The following is an 18,054-nucleotide window of genomic DNA, read 5'->3' as shown; positions in this document are numbered from 1 at the left end:
ACCACCTATGGATAATCACTAAATCACTTATTTAATTGGCTCTTTAGTCTACAAATAATACAGAAATAGTTCATTTAACATCCTAAAACACAAACTGACATCTTTATACAATTGCTGTCTCTAAGATATACATTTAAAAGAATATCAAACTGAACAAGCAGCAAATCCTCAGTAGAGAAATAGAAATATGGAATAGTTAACTCTTGATTTGAGTTGGATTTTGGAGTAACCAGCACGCACACAAACACAATTAGATTTTTATTGAAATTTATGTAAATTAATGAATTAAATTAAATTCATACATAAACAAATGCCAAAATAACACTGGGAACCATCCCTGGAAAAGAACGTAAACTAACAAGTCCATGTAATATAATTTAACGTATGGTGGTAGCGTGCCGATAGAACACCATCGTCCTCCTGAACTTCATGTTTTGTTTTACAGCTACAAATCTGATCTGATTAAGGAGGCTTGGTGACACAAAGAAAAGAAAGTGACACCAAACAACTCACAATCTCCCCCCATGTTACTACCCAAGTCTGGTTTCTGAGCCACAGTGGAAAACCAGTCAGGCTTACTTACTAAAAGTATTAATAAATTGTGAGATACGACTCTGACTTCAGTGTCAACTGAACAAGCACAATGAATCCAGTGATTCAAAGTTGTGAAACAGTTTTATAAAGTTCAAGAGGAAGAGTGAATAGAGGCACTGTATACAAGCCTAAATAATGAGTTTGATACTTGCAGACATTAAATTCCCTTAGATGAAATGTGTGCTTTCAAAGATGGATGAATGCTGAGTGCAAAAATAGATTTTTGCAATAGAAAAAAAAATAAGATTGTCGCTTTGTTCTCATCCATTTTTCACACACAATCTTTGACCAACACATACACACACTTTTTAAAGCTTTTGTTGCCCATCAAAATGCTGAAGTCTTGAAGCACACAGGTGGTAACTTGACTGTTTGACCCAATACAGGACCTGGTGCGTTGGTGACCTTCACCAGTGAGTTTCCCTCTAATCCAGTTACATTTCTGCATCAATAAGTATATAAAATAATTAACAGCACCCTTGTTGACCTTTACCTCACTATGAAGTGTTCCAAACTCGACTCACATCACAGTTGCCACATCTCATTTTTTATTCTCCACATCCACACACACATACTTTCTTTAACGCAATGTACACAAGCACATACCACAAACACATTACCAACAGTGAATGGGTAAACAGACACAAAAAGGAAGTAACACACTGACTGTAACAAACATTAAGTGACTGCATGTTTTTCATAGAAAAGGGATAAACTAGTTTGTATTGCTTTGGCCTGGTCTGTGAGCAGCCTGCTCATGTTGTCCTTCTCTGGTCGTGTGGATGCACAAGCATCAGAGAGCCACTAGACTGCAGCAGTAGGAGGACTTGGCAGCAGGGAGAAGGTGGGAAACCTCACTGATGTCACCAGTGTCTGTCTTGTCACTTCAGTTTCCAACCATGTTTTACCACCACTTCTCCTCATCTTTCCCTGGTTTTCCCTTCTTGGCAGAGGCTTCGCATTAGAACCCAAAAGTGTCTTTTTGTGCAGTGAAGTCTGTGTCCTCTTGGTCCCATTTGCCTGGGGACAGGCACTCTTCAGTGTTGAAGTCCTGAGGGTTTACCCCAATGTCCAGGACCTGGGGGTTAGTGCGAGACTCAGCGAGTCTGGAGGAACAAAGGAAAACAGATATTTTGTTATGATCCACTATAAAGGTTTTATATCATCAACATTACTGTTATTACTAATGACGATTCATTACTTTGAAAGTAGCTTGTAAACAGCGGTGGGTACATTGTGTGCAGAATGTATGAACATAAAAATGGACATCCTATTTGTAATGACAAGATCATGGCTGAAAACAAGCAAAGCCACATGAGGCCAGATGTGGAACTAAAATGATTTCCATTTAACAATGAGAGCGAAACATGAGACCGCCCTAATTCACATACAAAATGTGCGTTTTGTTGTGTAAACATGTTACACCTGCATGTTAACACACACCACTTTCACTCCCATCTCTCATTCAGTGTCATGGCACTAACAGAGTGCAAAGCTGATGGATGTAAGCAAAGAATCATACAACATTTGTGATGAGGACGTGGACACAGTGGAGGAAACATCAGGTTCTGTGGCAGAAAGACTTTTTTTGGCATGTTAGAACTGTGAAATGGTAAAGAGAGGGCAGTTGCCCCCTTACTGTATCTTAAAGTAGACTGAACAAAGGTTCTGAGCTATGTTAATGGAAAATGTCACTGACACAACGTAAAACTACACGTGTTTTAATTAACCAGGTTGAACACTGATATCCACACATATGAGCAGACTTGAATAGTGGGTTGACTCGGGGAGAATGAGGTGAAAGTCACAATATCCAGTGAATGATATTGTTACCTGAGTAGGATTCAAAGCTATCCAGACTGCGGCTGGGGGTGCAAAGGAAACATCACAAGTCAGGTAACATTTAAACTCGGAACTCTTCTGAGCTGCCTCAGTACTGTATAAGTGCATACATTTATGTGGCCACTGTTTGACTTTATGTCCAAAGGCCTACAGTTGAGCTACAGAAGACTGAAACCTAAGGACTGATCATAACCTTAACATAGACCTATCTTTCTCTTCACCAAACAGGAAAAAAAGAAAACAGACGCTGTATTTCACTATCAACAGGCATATCAGAGAATGGGCACAATCAGCACAGCCAGCAGATGGCAGTGCAGGCTCTCCAATAGCACCGAAAATGATCTCCGTCAACATGTTCCTATAAATAATGTATGCAACATATTTATCTGCTGTTTTTACACTTCAAAATGCAGTGACAAAATTGCTCATGTAAGAATTTAAATGGCTCAAAAATAGGGAGACATGCTGAATTGTTTGTAATACTGCGATTCTACATGATCTATAGCATGTTGAGCAGGACATGAAGCCCTGGTGCCTGTAAACAAATATAGAGGCACATAATCTGTCATTAACAATGCAGTCTTAAATAAGCTTTATATGGTGCATGTGTTTCACAAACTTAAAAACTGTTATTAAGTTTGACTCTGCTGCTCACAGCTTTCTTATCAGAAAAAAAACGAAATTGTAGAATTGTCTTTAGAAAACAAAGTGATTTAAAGACACATTTAACTCATCTATGAACAAGCCATTAATCTGGAGCTTATTTCAATCCTCACACAAAGCTGTATACAGTACACAACAGATTATACAAACATTGTCATCCAATAATATCCTCATTCACAGATTCATTTTCTCTTCTGCTCTGACCCCGACATCAACCAGCACACTCAGTTTCTCCTCACCAGCAAAGATGTCAACCTGGCCCTTGGGCTCCTGAATTTTTTTTCAGTTACAAAAATCAAACGGATGCATTTCTGCTTACGCTGGGAGCATCCTCATTAATCACAGAGCGGTAGACTAACGAGGTTAGGGTGTAATTACAGGGTGTGCAGCCAAATAATCATCTGATAACAGGGCTAAAATGGCCTCTTAGTGCTTGATTACAGAGACAGTGAAGCCCTTTCTGTCTCCAATAAATGAAAGTGAGAGAATAATGGGCACACTGTTGAAATAGCAGAGGCAATGGAAAGCAAAGCCAGAGGAAATAAATACACTAATAATGGGCTGAATGAGTCTTTATGTCAGTCCAAAACAAATAGCTGTAAACATTTGCACTGTGCAACCTGACAGCAGACCACCACAGCTTATCTGAGTGTTGCCCATACAGACTAAATTGAAACATTAATCACAGTGGACTCCAGCTCCATTCTGATTAGTTTGTTGACGGCACAGACAGAGTTTAAGGAATTCCAATTAGTACAGACAATGGACTATCCCATCAACCTTGAACTTGCAGACCTCAATGTTTCCTGGATCTTTGTCTTTATGCTGTTATTCCACCACATGGATAATAGTGAAAATGTGTACTATCCAGCAAATAAGTAACTCTCCTTCTGGGTTTGTGACTTTAATGCCAAGCAGCAGCCATTTGTAATCACAGGCTTCCTGACCTCATATGAAATCAGTGTGGGGGCCTGACACGATGGTAAAAGTAGCCTACAAAAGCAGCATGATTCAGGGTGGGTGCCGGCAGCGCCAGGGCCTGTAAACTGAGCCTGTCTCCTGTATGGGAAAGTGCAGCGGGTTGAGCCAAGCCGAGAGAGAGGCAGTGTTTATTATGAGAGCGGCCCAAACTGCAGGCGGCTTTTCTCAGAACGGCAGCATGTGTGGCTGTTGAGCAGAGCCCGAGCTTTAAGGAATACTCAAATTCACACTTGTCCTCACCTTGAGAAAGCCTCGTCCAGACCATCCTCCAATTCCTGCCGAACAAAACACACACATTTAGGTAAGAAATTAAGTTGTTAATTTATCAAGAAATGATAACTGTGCATATTTATGAGATGCCCATTCACTCACTCACACATGCAAACTTTCCTATAGCCTTGGGAGGTTAAGCTAAGTCACTTGCAGCCCCACACCCTCTGCAGCTATGTGACCATTAGATAAGGCCAGTTCTGTTCAATGGGCTATTGTCTAGTGTGACGTAGCAGCAGTGCAGCTGTAGAATCTGCTCCTTAAATTCAACAGGTACAGTACACCACCAGGCACTTTGGCCATTTATTCAGTGGTTCCTACATGGCATTCTTCTCTCCCCGGCTTATCAAGCCTAAACAGCTGAAACTTACTGGCCAACCCGACTCTTGTCTTACCCATACAGTATTGTTGTTCTCTGTTGCGTGATTATGCACCATAAAGGGATCCGATTCAGACTGCTTTGTTCCTGAGTGGACCAGCGCCGCGTTGGCTCCCTCGGCCAAATCCAGAAGTCTCCCCGTGGCAACCTCTACAAATCAAACAACGTAAAACAAGCACAGTTTTAAAACCGTTAAATATAATCTCCATAAAATTCACATGTAAATTCCCACAGTCATTTAATTCTAATTATTTTCCATTTCCACAAAACATCAATGTTGGTAACAGGGAAAGAACAGAGTGATAATAAAGATAAATTTATTCTATATAGCCATATGATTAGCACCTGTGATTATCATACTCTCATGCAACAGTAAGAAGGATGCATGTAGAAAGTCCATGAGGCTGTTCTATTCGTTATTAAGTCTAAATGTATGTCATCAATTCAGCCATCTGTGAACTGTCACTTTGTGATAAGTGAGCATGGAATAACCCTATGACTTGCTCTCCTAACTGCAGTGACACTGCTGATCTGTAATGGGATTGGCTTGTAATGGCCTCTCATGATGATGAATGTGTGTCAATAATGTGTGCCAACACCAATTTCTGTTCAGTCGTTAGGTTAATGTTCTCCACTGAGAACAGTAAAATTTCAATAACTCTTCTAACGCAAGCACAACATAAATCTGTTCTCAACTCCCTTCGATCACAAAACTCTCCTTAAGTAACCTTTTTGCCAGTTTTTCTGTTCTTTAAAGAGAGGCTCACACACAACTGAGTCAGCATGCAATAATGCTTTCATTCCAGCTCTCCTCTCTGTCAACACCAGCTTAAAGGCATTTAGACGACTCTGCTGTTATGAAGAAGGCAATATTGTGGGATTGTCATTCACAGGAAAAGAGAGGAAGGATCAAGGCTCATCTGATGGTAATGTTCTCCAATTTAACAGCTTTGGTTTTTGTTGGGGTGGAAGTAGGGCTACAGGAACAAACACACAGCTGGCACATTTAACTAAAGCTGCAACCATTTAATCAACTAACTGATAAAAAAAACCCCTCTTCAACAGAAAACTAGTCTGTTAATTGGTTTATCTTTTTTTCAAGCAAAAATACAATATTTGGTGGTTCCAGCTTTTAAAATGTAATTTTGTCAATTATGTCATTAAAGTAAGTGTCATTCGATTTTGGACTGTTGATCTGCAAAAACACTGGAATTTAAAGATGTCACATTGTGCTGTGGGAAACTGGGATTTGTATGCCTTCACACTGGCACTAATTATAACTTAATTGATGTTTCATAGGGCAAAATAATGAAGTGATGACATTTTATATCGAAAAGGTCAACGTCTCGACAGGCATAGACTTAAACTGCGACAACACTGGTTTGCATAGGCTTACAACAGAAGGAGGAAATAAACAGCTAGCTATATTTTTATACTGTATAGATTAATTAGTGAATGAATTGAGAAAATAGCCACTAGATCAACAGAGGAGGAAAATAACTGTTAGTTGCAGCTCTCCTGGCAAGTAAAGTACTCCTCCAATAATCAGGTTAACATGGAAGTGGCGTTTATATTCTGAAGCCACTGTAAGTGGTCTGGCACTGGGACAGAGTTGAAGGTATCATGTATCATGAATAAAGCTGACTCACCTCTGACAATATCACTGATCCTGAGAGTCTCTCAGACTCAGCAGCATGCTATCCGATCAGCCAAAGTGAGGGGCACACACATATAACCTTCAGAAAGCTCTAAAGCTCTCTTATTTTGGGCTGACATTAAAACCCTGTGTCAGGACATGGTTGCTCAGTCCATTTCAAAAGGAACTCAGAAGCTTCCACAGTACTATATATTACTCTGCTGTGCAATTATGCCAGTTCACAATATAGCAATCATAGTCCACTGGCTGCTAAATGACCCATCAAATGGTCAACAGGATAATGTTAGTCCAAAAATGCACACCAAGCCTCTCTGGTAGAAAAATCTGTTTTCAAGTCCTGCTTTGTAGATTCTTCTTACAGAGGATCATCCGTAAAACGCATGTCTGCCATGAAATGCTACACATTCAGGGCCACGGCCCCAAATAAAGTGTCAGAACAGATTTAGAGAGAGATCTCTCTCTGGCTGGAGGCCACCTGGCTGAGTAGAGGGGGACGCTCAGTATAAAGCTGATGTTTTTAGATGTTTTTAGACTTGCCTGCAAAAAAATAAAAAACACCATCTGAAACCTCCAATATCAAAAGGATCGGGGAAAATGCTAACACTGGCCTTTGGCATTGAAGATGCGACAGAAAAAAGACACAAAAAACAAACACAACAAAAAAGCACAATGAGAATGAACAAAGTGTACAGGCATTGTTCCAGTGACAAATGGACGCTCCTCATCTAATTCTTTCTAAGACTGTGGACAATACATGGAACTAATAATGCCTTAAGGTTTTCTGGCTCAGTGGATGTCAACGACATGTTTAGGCATGACCCCTGTCGAAAATGCTATAATCTTAGGAAATCTGAATGAACAATGGGGTCATAGAAAATGTGGTGCTCTTTCGTGTTTTTTTTTTTTTTTTTTTTTTTTTTGTAAACACAAACAGGGCTGTAATTGTGCTTCCAGAGTCAGACAGAATACTGTGGACTGTTTGCCTACACTATAATAACAGCACTCTGTTGTCATAAAATGTCAAGGGAACTGCTGAGCCAAGATTTGTTTTCATGGATCCACAAAAACAACAACTGGGCGTTAATGTTTTCAAATTAAAGAGGCCATCATTATGACCATTATCATCATACATAATCATCTAAAAATGTCATTTGCGGTTCATTGTAATGATTTTCGCGAGACATAATAATCAAGAAAATGCAGACTGTTGTCAGCTGACCTGCAGCCTCAATATAGGGCAACCTTTGACAAGTGGCTGAATACTCTTCCTTCCCCTGAGGCTATGATTGTTGTGATAGAGGGTGAGAGAGAGAGCAAGAAAGACATGATGATGGGTGACATGACTCACCTCCTCCCTTCAGGCTGCCCAGGCTGGCCGAGCTGTCCGACGGGGGGTTGCTGGCTCCTTCCCCATCTGAACTTGACTTTACTCGCTTCTCTTTCTCTGTATACAACGACACACGGGGTAGAGGAAGATGAAAAAGAAAAAAGAGCGGTCACTGAAGAGCAGCGAGGTGTGATTCAGGAACTTGTAACCACAGTGTGAGTGCACTTGCAGCGCATTGCTAAAGGAATCGTTATTTTTCTAGCAGCTGAAAATGTGGGTATTAAATGTTTCGCCAACCAAGCATACAATATAATGGGTGTAAACAAATTAGTGGCAGAAAATTGGCAGATAAGGCTGAGATCATTACTCAAGCCATCTGCCAGCTGAAACCTACTATAGACTAGGCTAACTAGGCTTCAAAGATTGTTACGCATTTCGCACAGCAGTAAGTGTCGTCACTGCAGCAGTTTAACACAATAAGGATGGCATCTGAGTCAGATGGACATGTAGCTCTGCTCACTCCAAACACTCTCTCCTGTTGAGAAGTTTTTCCACACAGTGCAGGTCAAAAAGTGCGACTGAGAACAGCTTTCATTAGACTTCCTGCACAACACTGCTTTGTTAAACTGAGTCTATCAGAGCAGGTTCAGAGCCTGTAATTATCAGGCAATTTAGAATTGTGCCCAGGAACTGCAAAACAAAGTTAACCTAGGACTAAGTACACTTTACTTCAGAGTGGGACCAATTTATTAATCATCCTACACACATTTTATCAAAGAACAGGACTACGTGTGGGAGAGTTTCACTCACCAATGTAGAATTCATGATGGCACGTTTTAGTTCCCTGACACAGTCATTAGACAGAGGTAAAAACTAATAAGCAGGAAATAGATAGTAAAAATTACTTTGGTAATCCACTAGAGTTGTATATGCAAAAGTATGGTGAAAATTAATTGAAATTATATAACAACTGACTTGCAGTAAACTAAATATTTAAAAATGTAAGCGGTCCAAAATTTGACTCAGCTGTGCCCCACTGAACCACATTATTTCATATTTCCTATGAGAGTGTTGCTGCACATTGCACATATTGCATAAGAACATGTTGCAAATCCTCCGTGTGTTGTAGCACACCACTCCATGAAAATCTCTCCTCATAGGTCTAATTCAACTTTCAACTACACTCTACAGGAGTAGTAGTCCACATAATGAAAATTAGTTATTTTTGTAAAGTCACTCGGTCTTAGAAAATGCTCTGTAACAACATGAAAACAAAATATACTGTTAGATTGAAATATCTTTCAAATATTGTAATTTTATTTTAAAAAATAAACTACTCAAGAAAGTAGGATTGCATTCGTTATAAAGCTAAAATTAAGTTATGTGTCGAAGTAAGTTTTACTCAGCCCCCAATAAGTATCCTCACTGTGAGCACGGTGACCTTTAAAATTTGATCTTTTTCCTTCAAAATTTTTTGGTTGGACAGAAATATCAGTGCTGCACAGTCACATATTTGCTGTTACAATAAACATTAAAAAAATCATGAAACATTATGACACATTACAAAGACTTCTGTCTCCGCAGGGATAGCATGACCTTTGTTTTTACTCACAGTCCCAAAAGTAAGACCAAAAGTATCACTCTGAGACTTTCTGTCTCGTGAGTGATTTTCTACACTGACATGCTTGATAAATACAGGCTCAGATGTTTTTAATGACTATGTTTTCTGAATGTAGTCACAAACACACTCTGAAAACACCATCTATGTCTTACCTAAAACTATCTTCATTTTCCATGACATGAATGGTAAAGCAGATGCTTAAGCAAATCAGGAATTCACACACAAAAACCCCAACATCTTCTGTGTCACTGTGATAACTCCCTGCAGGGCTAAGATGCTGACCCACTGTAACTCAACTCTGTGGCTGGACATGAAATGTCCATTTCTGTCTATGCTAAAGAGATCTGCTTTCAGCAAGGAGACATTTTTTTTTATTTCATCACCATTTCCCATGTGTCGAGGTAGCTTAGTGATGGCAGTGCTAGAAACATTTCCCTGAGTGCCTGCTTTCCCCATGGCCTTTCCAGTGTGCAGTTTTCAGCCTGACTAGAGTAGCAAGCTCCTATTAAACATGGAACCGACTTAAAGATATGCCACTTCAAAGCTTCCTTTAGTTTACAGTGAATATTCTATGAGCACAGATTTAGGAACAGAGATGGGAGCTGTAATATACAGAGGAATGTGGGTCAGGAATGTGTGGTGCACTGTGAAGAACCACTGTGGGTGGTGAAGGAGAGTTTGTAAAAAAAAAAAAAAAAAAAAAAATAAGCAAACGAGACAGATATACAGTGGATACCCTCCTTTCTGCCATCCTGATCCTTCGGGGGTCTTGTAACTTCAATGAAACCGACTCAAAAAGATTTTTTTTTCTTCCTTCCATCTCTCTTTCTTCTTCTGTGTCACAAGAGAACACCACTACTTCTTTCTGAAAAATATTGCTTCTTTCCCCTCCATAAGCCCCTAGCAGAAATGGGAAAACTACGAGTAAAGAAACTGTCAAATTAAACTGGCTACTATGGCTGCCTAGAAAACTTGGGGAAGAGGAGAGGTGAACAGTGGTGAAAGGAGAAAAGAGAGACGGCATGTGTGTGGGGGGGAAAAGAGTGAGGTTAAAATGTGAGAGGGCTGTCTACACTAAAATATTCAAGTCAGAAGCATATTAAAAACACAAAAAAACCAAAAACAAATGAGGAGGCGTGAGGCAAGGAGTCTGTAGCCTTGATCTTGAGAAAAAAATAATCCCGCCCCAAAATGGAAATGTGCCCACATTAAAACATTCCAAAGCAACACAGTAGTAGAAGAAGAGGAAGGGGTAGAAATGTGGCAAGAAAGAAAGAGGCGGTTGGAATTTTCATACAGTGCAAGCGTGTGTCTCTAAAGGACTGAATAAATAAGTGCACCTTCGCATGAGACAGGATCAATGGCACTGACATTGAATCTGTCAGTGGGCTGAGCTCCCACTGACACACGCACACAATCATTTTCCTTTCTCTCTTTACACACTTGCCATCCCCACACCCCTCTCTGCCCCGCCTTTCATGCTTTCTTGCCCTCTCTTCTCCTTATCCCCATCCCCCTCTGCCACTCTCCTCATCTCCACTCCTTACAATAAACAAAAGCGGGTACTGGAATGAGGATGGCGAGGGTAAAAAATAAATAAATAAATAAAAAACAATTCAGCAGCGGTGTACAAAAGGAGGCTGCAGGTGCCAAACAAGACAGAAAGACACAATTGATAATCAAAAAATTCAAAGAACACCTACAAGGGAGCACACTTATAGAGATGAGGAGGGTGAATGGGGGTGCCGATGCAGAGACCAATATTATGCGGCAGGAATTGCTCACTTACATTGGAGTCACACATGCAGTAAATTACATGCATGTTCTGCTGAGCTATACGAAAGAATGAGCTGTTTGCGTGTGACACTATCCTTACACAGCACTTTCACTGCCTGCTGTGTCCATGGTTGTGCACGAACTTGCACACGGTTGCTTATCTCCTGTGTACCCCACTACTGAGAATGCTCACAAATTCAAAGCGGTTGAAAGCTTTGACATAAATCAGAAAAAAATAAATAAATAAATAAATAAATAAATATATATATATATATATATATATAAAAATTATATATAATGAGTAGTATGTAGTTAAGATAAAATAAATTGAGAGAAATCCCCAGTTTCCACACATCTGACTCACAAGATCACAGCAAAAGCAACTAAAGATTTACTCCAGTCAGCAGCCTGCCTCTGCCCCAGGCTAATCTTAATTCCTCTGCACCCCTCCCCATGTCAATACCTAGATGAGTCTTTAACCATGACTGAGTTGTCTGTAATAAAGAGGCATCACTAAACTGAAACAGGTCTCTCAGCTTTCTGAGCGATGATTTAACCACTGTAGAGGGAATTAATGGGAACATTACTGTATGTGTAAGTGTGTGTGAGAGCAGTGACTGGCAGGAGTAGCCAAACAGTTCCCCAGTATTTCACATGACCTCTTGAGAGAGTGTCAAGGCCACGATCAGAAAGACCAGAAAAAATGTATGGTTTTGTTTTATCTGGGAAATTTCGAGATAAAAGGCAGGATTCTTGTAACAAGGAAGATAAACAATTGGTACAGTAAGAGCAGAAAATAACAATGAGGAGGAGGAGAGGAAAGATGAGAGAAACGTTTTCACTCATCCGTCACACTCCGGTCGTCGGGGGCAACCATGCGTACCTTCCTTGGCAGCCTGCCAGAATTCAAACGCCACTCTGAACGCCTGAGCCACTGTTAGGGTTACTGCCTGAGCCTGTTGGGAAGGAGGCACAGAAACAGACAAGAGTGGGAAATGAATAATACCCATATGCATCTCATCCACAGGAAGGAAAATCCAGGAGGGCTGTGATACAAACAGGAACTGACCACCAACACAAGAAAGAATTTCTTCACAGATACATGAAGAGAAGGAAGAGAAACCTGTGGACTCCATGACAAGTTGTTTACATAACTGGGAGGATACGTGGCCTTTTGGCCACAACTAAATTATTGAGGGGAAGGAAGAGGAGGGAGTGGCTCACTCATTCAGCAAACCTCCAGGGATGGGGAGAATGCCAAAAGAGGGTTGACAGCCTCCACACCCTTCATGCTCTCACTCCCTTCTTTCTACCGACTTAAAATTTGGACATTTACATGAATACAAGTAAAGTGTGACTTTTAGCAGCAATGCAGCTGTGCTCAGGTCTCTTTGCAATATATTGCATTTGTGTAAAATGTTTTTCATGGATTGGCAGGAGCACGAACTGAATCTAACACCTGAATGCAGAATCTTGTTGCATCAAAATTCTGATATGTAGCTAGCATGTCTAATCTAATTAACCTATACACTTACTTGTATATAGCCAGTGACATTAATGAAATAGTTCAACATTTTTTGGGAAGATCCTTATTCACAACTTCATTGTTTACAACCCATACATGCCATTTCCTCTTCCACTGCTTTTGGCCCAAACCCTTGGGCAAATCTTGCGGGTAAATCTTGCTGGGTAGATTCTGGTCTGCCAACACCCAAAGGAGCGCTGGTAGCACAACTAGTTTTTGTTAACTTCAGACAGAGCTTTTCAGTTCTGACGCAAAGCAAAGCTTTGAGAGACATTTCAATCTTCTCATCTTTGTCTCAGCAAGAAAACTGATTTTCCATAATGTTAATATACTCCTATAATTTATAAATTAGGAATAGGTATGACAGTTAAAATGTTCAACTCACACAAATACCTTATTAGACTACTTTATGTAAACAGTCTACTTGTGCACACAGCTGGTGTCTCAGAGACACATGATTACAAAAACTCATTTACTCACCATTTTTCTCTTAGAGCAGAGGAAGGCATGACACTCAAGAGTCTCGTTGTGTTGGCTCTGGACAATGTAGGCAAACACTTTGTCATGCATCTTGTCCGCAGTGCAATATGATATTCTGAAACAAAAACACACACAGATGCAATGACTTTAAAAAAAAAAAAAAACTTTATGAACTCATCACAGATCAAGTAGGACGATTGTGAAACTGCATCTGCACTAAGCCCTTAAGCTAGTCCAGCAATCTGATTTAAACTGTTCAATCTAGCATTTTTCTTAATCTATTAAAAAAAAAAATCTCTGCCTGTCATTCTGAAAGCCAGCTGCACTTAATCTCAGCACTGTTCAAATGATCAAATAGACAGTCCTGCAGTGAGCAGGTACAGAGCTTAACAATGTCATGAATTTGAACAGAACGCATGCACAGTGGACATCTGCGCTGTTCCACCAAAGACACGCCATTCCTTTCGGTTACTACATCACACACCCACCGTGTCCACCCGTGGCACACGCAGTGTTCAAAATTACAGCTTTTGGATTGGGACTGGTCCCTGTAAAGTACATAAAAAGACACAGACAGAATCTTTTTGTGGTGTGGAAGGTCATCTTGATGGGAGATTCCTCTGTGTCGGGTGTGAGAGGTATCAGTCTGGCTTGTCAGTCTCAGGTGCAGAGTATGCTTTTAAATTACACCATAATGCTCTACAAATAGCTTTTCTTCACCATTTGATCATGATGCCATTACTTTAGTACCAAAGCAATGAGCACACTAGCCAGTTGGGGAGGGATACCCAAAACGATGGAGGGAGGCTATAATGAATGTCTGCCATCTGTCCTTTCTTTCTCCTTCACGCACCAACAATGTGCACTAACTTTACTGTGGAAGAATCACACACTCTGTTAACTAATGACTAAGCATTATAAGGTGCAGAATGATTAAATAAATATATAAATGTAAGGGAGCAAAAGTTTGGTGAGGAGAAGAATCACAGCTGTGGTCTGCACAACACAGCCGAGATTTACGGGCAAGTGTTTGGGCAGGAAGGCATTGGGGAAATTGGGTGTCTAGGCAGATCCATTTCTTTTATTGGCCGTTCATTTTCTTAGCAGATGTCTAGGGAGCAGAGCTCCAGTGAGGTGCGAGATACAACCAGCTGCTTTATGTCTCCACGCCATCTTGGAGGTCACAGCTGGACTCATCTAATGCAATCAGCTTTTTAATCGCTATAGCTATAAATTATCCATTTCATATTCTTCAAATAAAATAATATAAAATTAGTTCAGCATTTTACTGGAGATGCATTGCAAAACAGGGGCTTGGTGTTAATACTTGTAAAAACTGTAGCTGGACGCAGTAGTCTACAGTGAGCCACACCTTCCAACTTGACAATTAAATGGGGAGGAGTAGAGAGAGATATTAGGCAAAGAACTTGTGTGAAGTGATAATGGCAAGTTAGAGGTAATGTACTGATGTGAACACACAGACCTGATATATATTATGGGTGGTAATACAGAGTAACTCATGACACGATACTGTCACGATAAATTGCTCACATGAACAATGTAGTGAGTATCACAGTATCGATTCTCCAATACTCGATACATTGCAAGACAATTGGCAATGAAATATTTCAATATCTGTGAAATTAAGAAAAAACATCTCTAAAAAGTCAAAACACAGAAATTATTACTTACTACAATGCTGTGCCAGTGTTTGAATAATATCATTATTATTCAATTTTAGCCATGTATTAATTCAGTTAATTCTCTGACTTGCTTTCCCCAACTGCCTGCCGTTTTGTCACTATGAGTTTCTACTTGTTCATCACAGGTTAGTTAAATGCCCCCATTTATTTGTTAAGCGCCACTACAAGTAGGAATGAAACACAATTAGTCAAAACGGTCGTTGGAATCAGTTTAGACTGCCTGCAAGTAGTAATAAAAATATCAATACTCAATGTATTGATAATGTATCACAGGAGGCAGTTAAATTATATATATTGCTGTGTCAATAGTTTGTCCCATCTCTAATACACATATTATTTCATTCAATGTCCTGAACATTTTCTCAGGATATCACTGTCTCACTGGTATCCACTGTAAAAAAAAAAAAAAAAAAAAAAAACATCCATCAATCTGCTTAGAAATCAGAAAAATGACAAAACTTTTCTGAGAATCATGACAATTTTGGTTTTCTTTTTTAAATTTATTTATTTTTATATCGGAGTCATTCAGTATAGCTGTGTGTATATCCACATTCATTACAAGCATAAACTCTGGACGCCCCACTCTACATACTTTCAAAGACTTGAATTTACCACAGAAATACAAACAAATATAGACAAAAAGCAAAACAGGGCTCATTTATGGAGTACAGCATTCACTGAATCTATAATAACATCATGTTTCCTGTTGACTTCCCCAAAAGCCTTCTGTACTTTTTTTTGGTATTTTTTTGTTTCTGGACCACTGGTCAGACAAAACATGCAAATTGAAAAAAGGCTTAAGGAGGCTTTTCCATATTTTCCTGACATTTTAAAGACCAAATAAAGAATTGATAATAATGTGCTTTGATGCACTTACAGCTTACAGCAAACCATCTTGTTAATTCAATTTTGTCTTACGCTAAGGCAATGACATCTGTCACTTTCCTTACCCTTTCCTTTGATGGACATCCGTGAAAACGTTACTAAGTTTAGTTTGAAAAAAACAATCCCAAGAGACAAGAGACTAGATTTTTAATATAGACAAAGTGAAAGCTGAACTTTATTTAGCACAGCTGGGTTGCTCAGTGACAAGCAATGCAAAATTGAACAGGTGAGAAGACTGAAACTTTACTTCAAAATAGCTGAGCATCCCAAGGTGACATGGGGAAGCTGGAAACATGGTCAGTGAAGACAACTTGTCAATCAAACTGTTCTAGAATACCTTAAGAGGACTGTCAATGATTGGAACTTCGTCCTCAATCTGCCAGGTTTTAGAGGAAATTATTCAACATAAACTTATTCATGCTTGGAAAAAATGATGGAAAGTCCCATCTCTCCCTGATATGTAGACTTATGAATGTGGAATTTTAGAAAAGTGATTCAAGCTCAGCTCATAAGCTCCAGGCCAATGGAGGTTAGGCAGCTTTCATTCAGCATGCAGGCTGCGGCAGGCAAGTGAGATCTGTTGGCAGAGAGGTCTGTGTGTGTCTTCATGTGTGTGTGTGTGTGTGTGTCAGTCCGTGACACCTGAGGTAAAAGCCCAGACATACAGCTGTTGTAGTGCTCCCAAGAGAGGCAAGATTGATGAGACATACTGCTGATAGACCGACTACTCTCCCTCTATCACACGCACACGCACATGCACACACAAAACAGAAACACTTGAGTGCTTTGGAGAACCAGACCTCTGAACATTCACATCCATCCAGTGATAAATGAGAGCATGAGGGAAATAACAACTTTTGTTTTATTATGGGTGATAAGGACAATATCAGGATGAAGGTATTTCATAATGAGAAAGGCTCAGTTCAATCAAGGACACTGAATGTGTGAGAAATGTTAGCCACTGCCTGAGGTGTAGAAAGAGGAATACTGACCTGTATATAGAGATATTTTCTATCAGCTGGTTTGAGGCACTGTCATAAAGGATGATTCCGCGTGGGGAGACCGTTAACGTGACTTTCTGGAGTTTTTTTCCACTGGCTTTGGCCTGGAAAAAATGGAATAAGGAGACAGAAAGAGTGGAGGCAACAAAGACACGAGGGTGTGTAAGTGAGACAACAGAAGTTAAATTAGTCTGGTTAAGTGTCAACCTTGTGTTTATGTCAACTGAAAATTTACAGTGATCAAACAATCAAAATCCATTTTGACCAGTGGTAGCAATATATTATAACAGTCATGATGCAAATCAAATGTCCTGCAGTCAAGCTTAATGTGGAAGTGTGCGTCAAAAAAGACCACCCAAAAAAGAAAAAGCTAAAAGTTGAGAGATTTGACAGACCCTACTGGGGAAATAGATATTTGTCATGAGAAAAGTTTTAAACTAGAACAAACCAGTGTATGAGTCAGAGTTTATCATGCATTCAGATACAATTTATCAAAAATGACAAGTTTCACTAAACATACCCCATTCAGCAGCCTAACATCCTTTTTAAAGGGATACCAAGGGCAGCCAACAGATTAGGCCACATCAGAGCCTCTGCCTTCCTCTCCATACATCACCATGCCCCAAGTCCCACCATTCTGCCACCACTAACTTCATTATCCACTGAGCTGCCAGATCCAATAACATTAAGCCTTTTCTACCACGATAAAGCTGGCTGAACCATACACTGAGCAACAGTGTCCACACTAATTGCATCCTCCTCTAAATGTCAACCTGGGCCTCAGGGGGAGAAGCAGGCAGCCAACCAGTCACTTTGTCACCAAGGTGTCAGTCAGGTCATAAGAGGAGAAAAACTACTGGATGACTATGATTCTGAAGTGGCAGAGGTGATGATGCGGAGAAAATATTATATATGCTTGAGAGAAACTCATTTTCTGAGAATAGTTTTTTTGAATAGAGGTGCATTAAAAAAAGATTTGGGGTGCCCTGTGTTTAAGCTATTTCAATATGTATGTGTTTGCTCTCACCGTAGCCACTATCCTCTTGACAGCTGCAGCAGACAGCTCCTCTCCTTTGGGCTGCTCAACCATCGTCACCCCCAGGTACTTGAGCTGGAACACCATGCCCTCCAGTAGGGTCTCTCTCGTGTCCGTCCAGTTCTCCGGAAGCTCTGCAAGACACACATCAGTGAGACTTCTGTTCATACTGTAAGGCAGGCTGAAAATCCTCATGTCAGCATGGCACGGGATTCCTCCAGTCTGCTTGTATGATGTTAGACTCAGCTACATTAGATATGACAGCAAGCTAGGCATGTCCTCATTATGGGTATGGGCAATGAACACATGATTTT

General features: G+C 40.1%; 1 protein-coding gene across 4 annotated transcripts in view; it reads right to left on the bottom strand.

Annotated features, from left to right (window-relative positions):
* Nucleotides 1-245: 245 nt before the first annotated feature.
* The window catches only part of ldlrap1b (low density lipoprotein receptor adaptor protein 1b), a 34,701-nt gene continuing 16,892 nt past the window's right edge, over nucleotides 246-18,054 (bottom strand). Inside the window, exons 2-10 of one of the 4 annotated variants that reach the window (XM_035952464.2) lie at nucleotides 17,732-17,874; nucleotides 16,696-16,808; nucleotides 13,116-13,230; nucleotides 11,994-12,066; nucleotides 7,735-7,830; nucleotides 4,785-4,879; nucleotides 4,321-4,355; nucleotides 2,428-2,459; nucleotides 246-1,700 (exon numbers count right to left, since the gene is read on the bottom strand). In XM_035952464.2, coding sequence (XP_035808357.1) covers nucleotides 1,654-1,700; nucleotides 2,428-2,459; nucleotides 4,321-4,355; nucleotides 4,785-4,879; nucleotides 7,735-7,830; nucleotides 11,994-12,066; nucleotides 13,116-13,230; nucleotides 16,696-16,808; nucleotides 17,732-17,874 — 749 coding nt within the window. In that variant the 3' untranslated portion in view covers nucleotides 246-1,653. Of the gene's footprint in view, nucleotides 1,701-2,427; nucleotides 2,460-4,320; nucleotides 4,356-4,745; nucleotides 4,880-7,734; nucleotides 7,831-11,993; nucleotides 12,067-13,115; nucleotides 13,231-16,695; nucleotides 16,809-17,731; nucleotides 17,875-18,054 lie in introns of all 4 variants that reach the window. The other 3 variants (XM_035952463.2, XM_023279357.3, XM_023279356.3) reach the window with 3 other exon arrangements.

This window comes from Amphiprion ocellaris, chromosome 20 (genome assembly GCF_022539595.1).
Source record: "Amphiprion ocellaris isolate individual 3 ecotype Okinawa chromosome 20, ASM2253959v1, whole genome shotgun sequence".
In the NCBI taxonomy this organism is placed as follows: Eukaryota; Metazoa; Chordata; class Actinopteri; family Pomacentridae; genus Amphiprion; species Amphiprion ocellaris.
The sequence above is the reverse complement of the archived record's forward strand: the minus strand, read 5'-3'. Positions and strand labels throughout refer to the sequence as shown.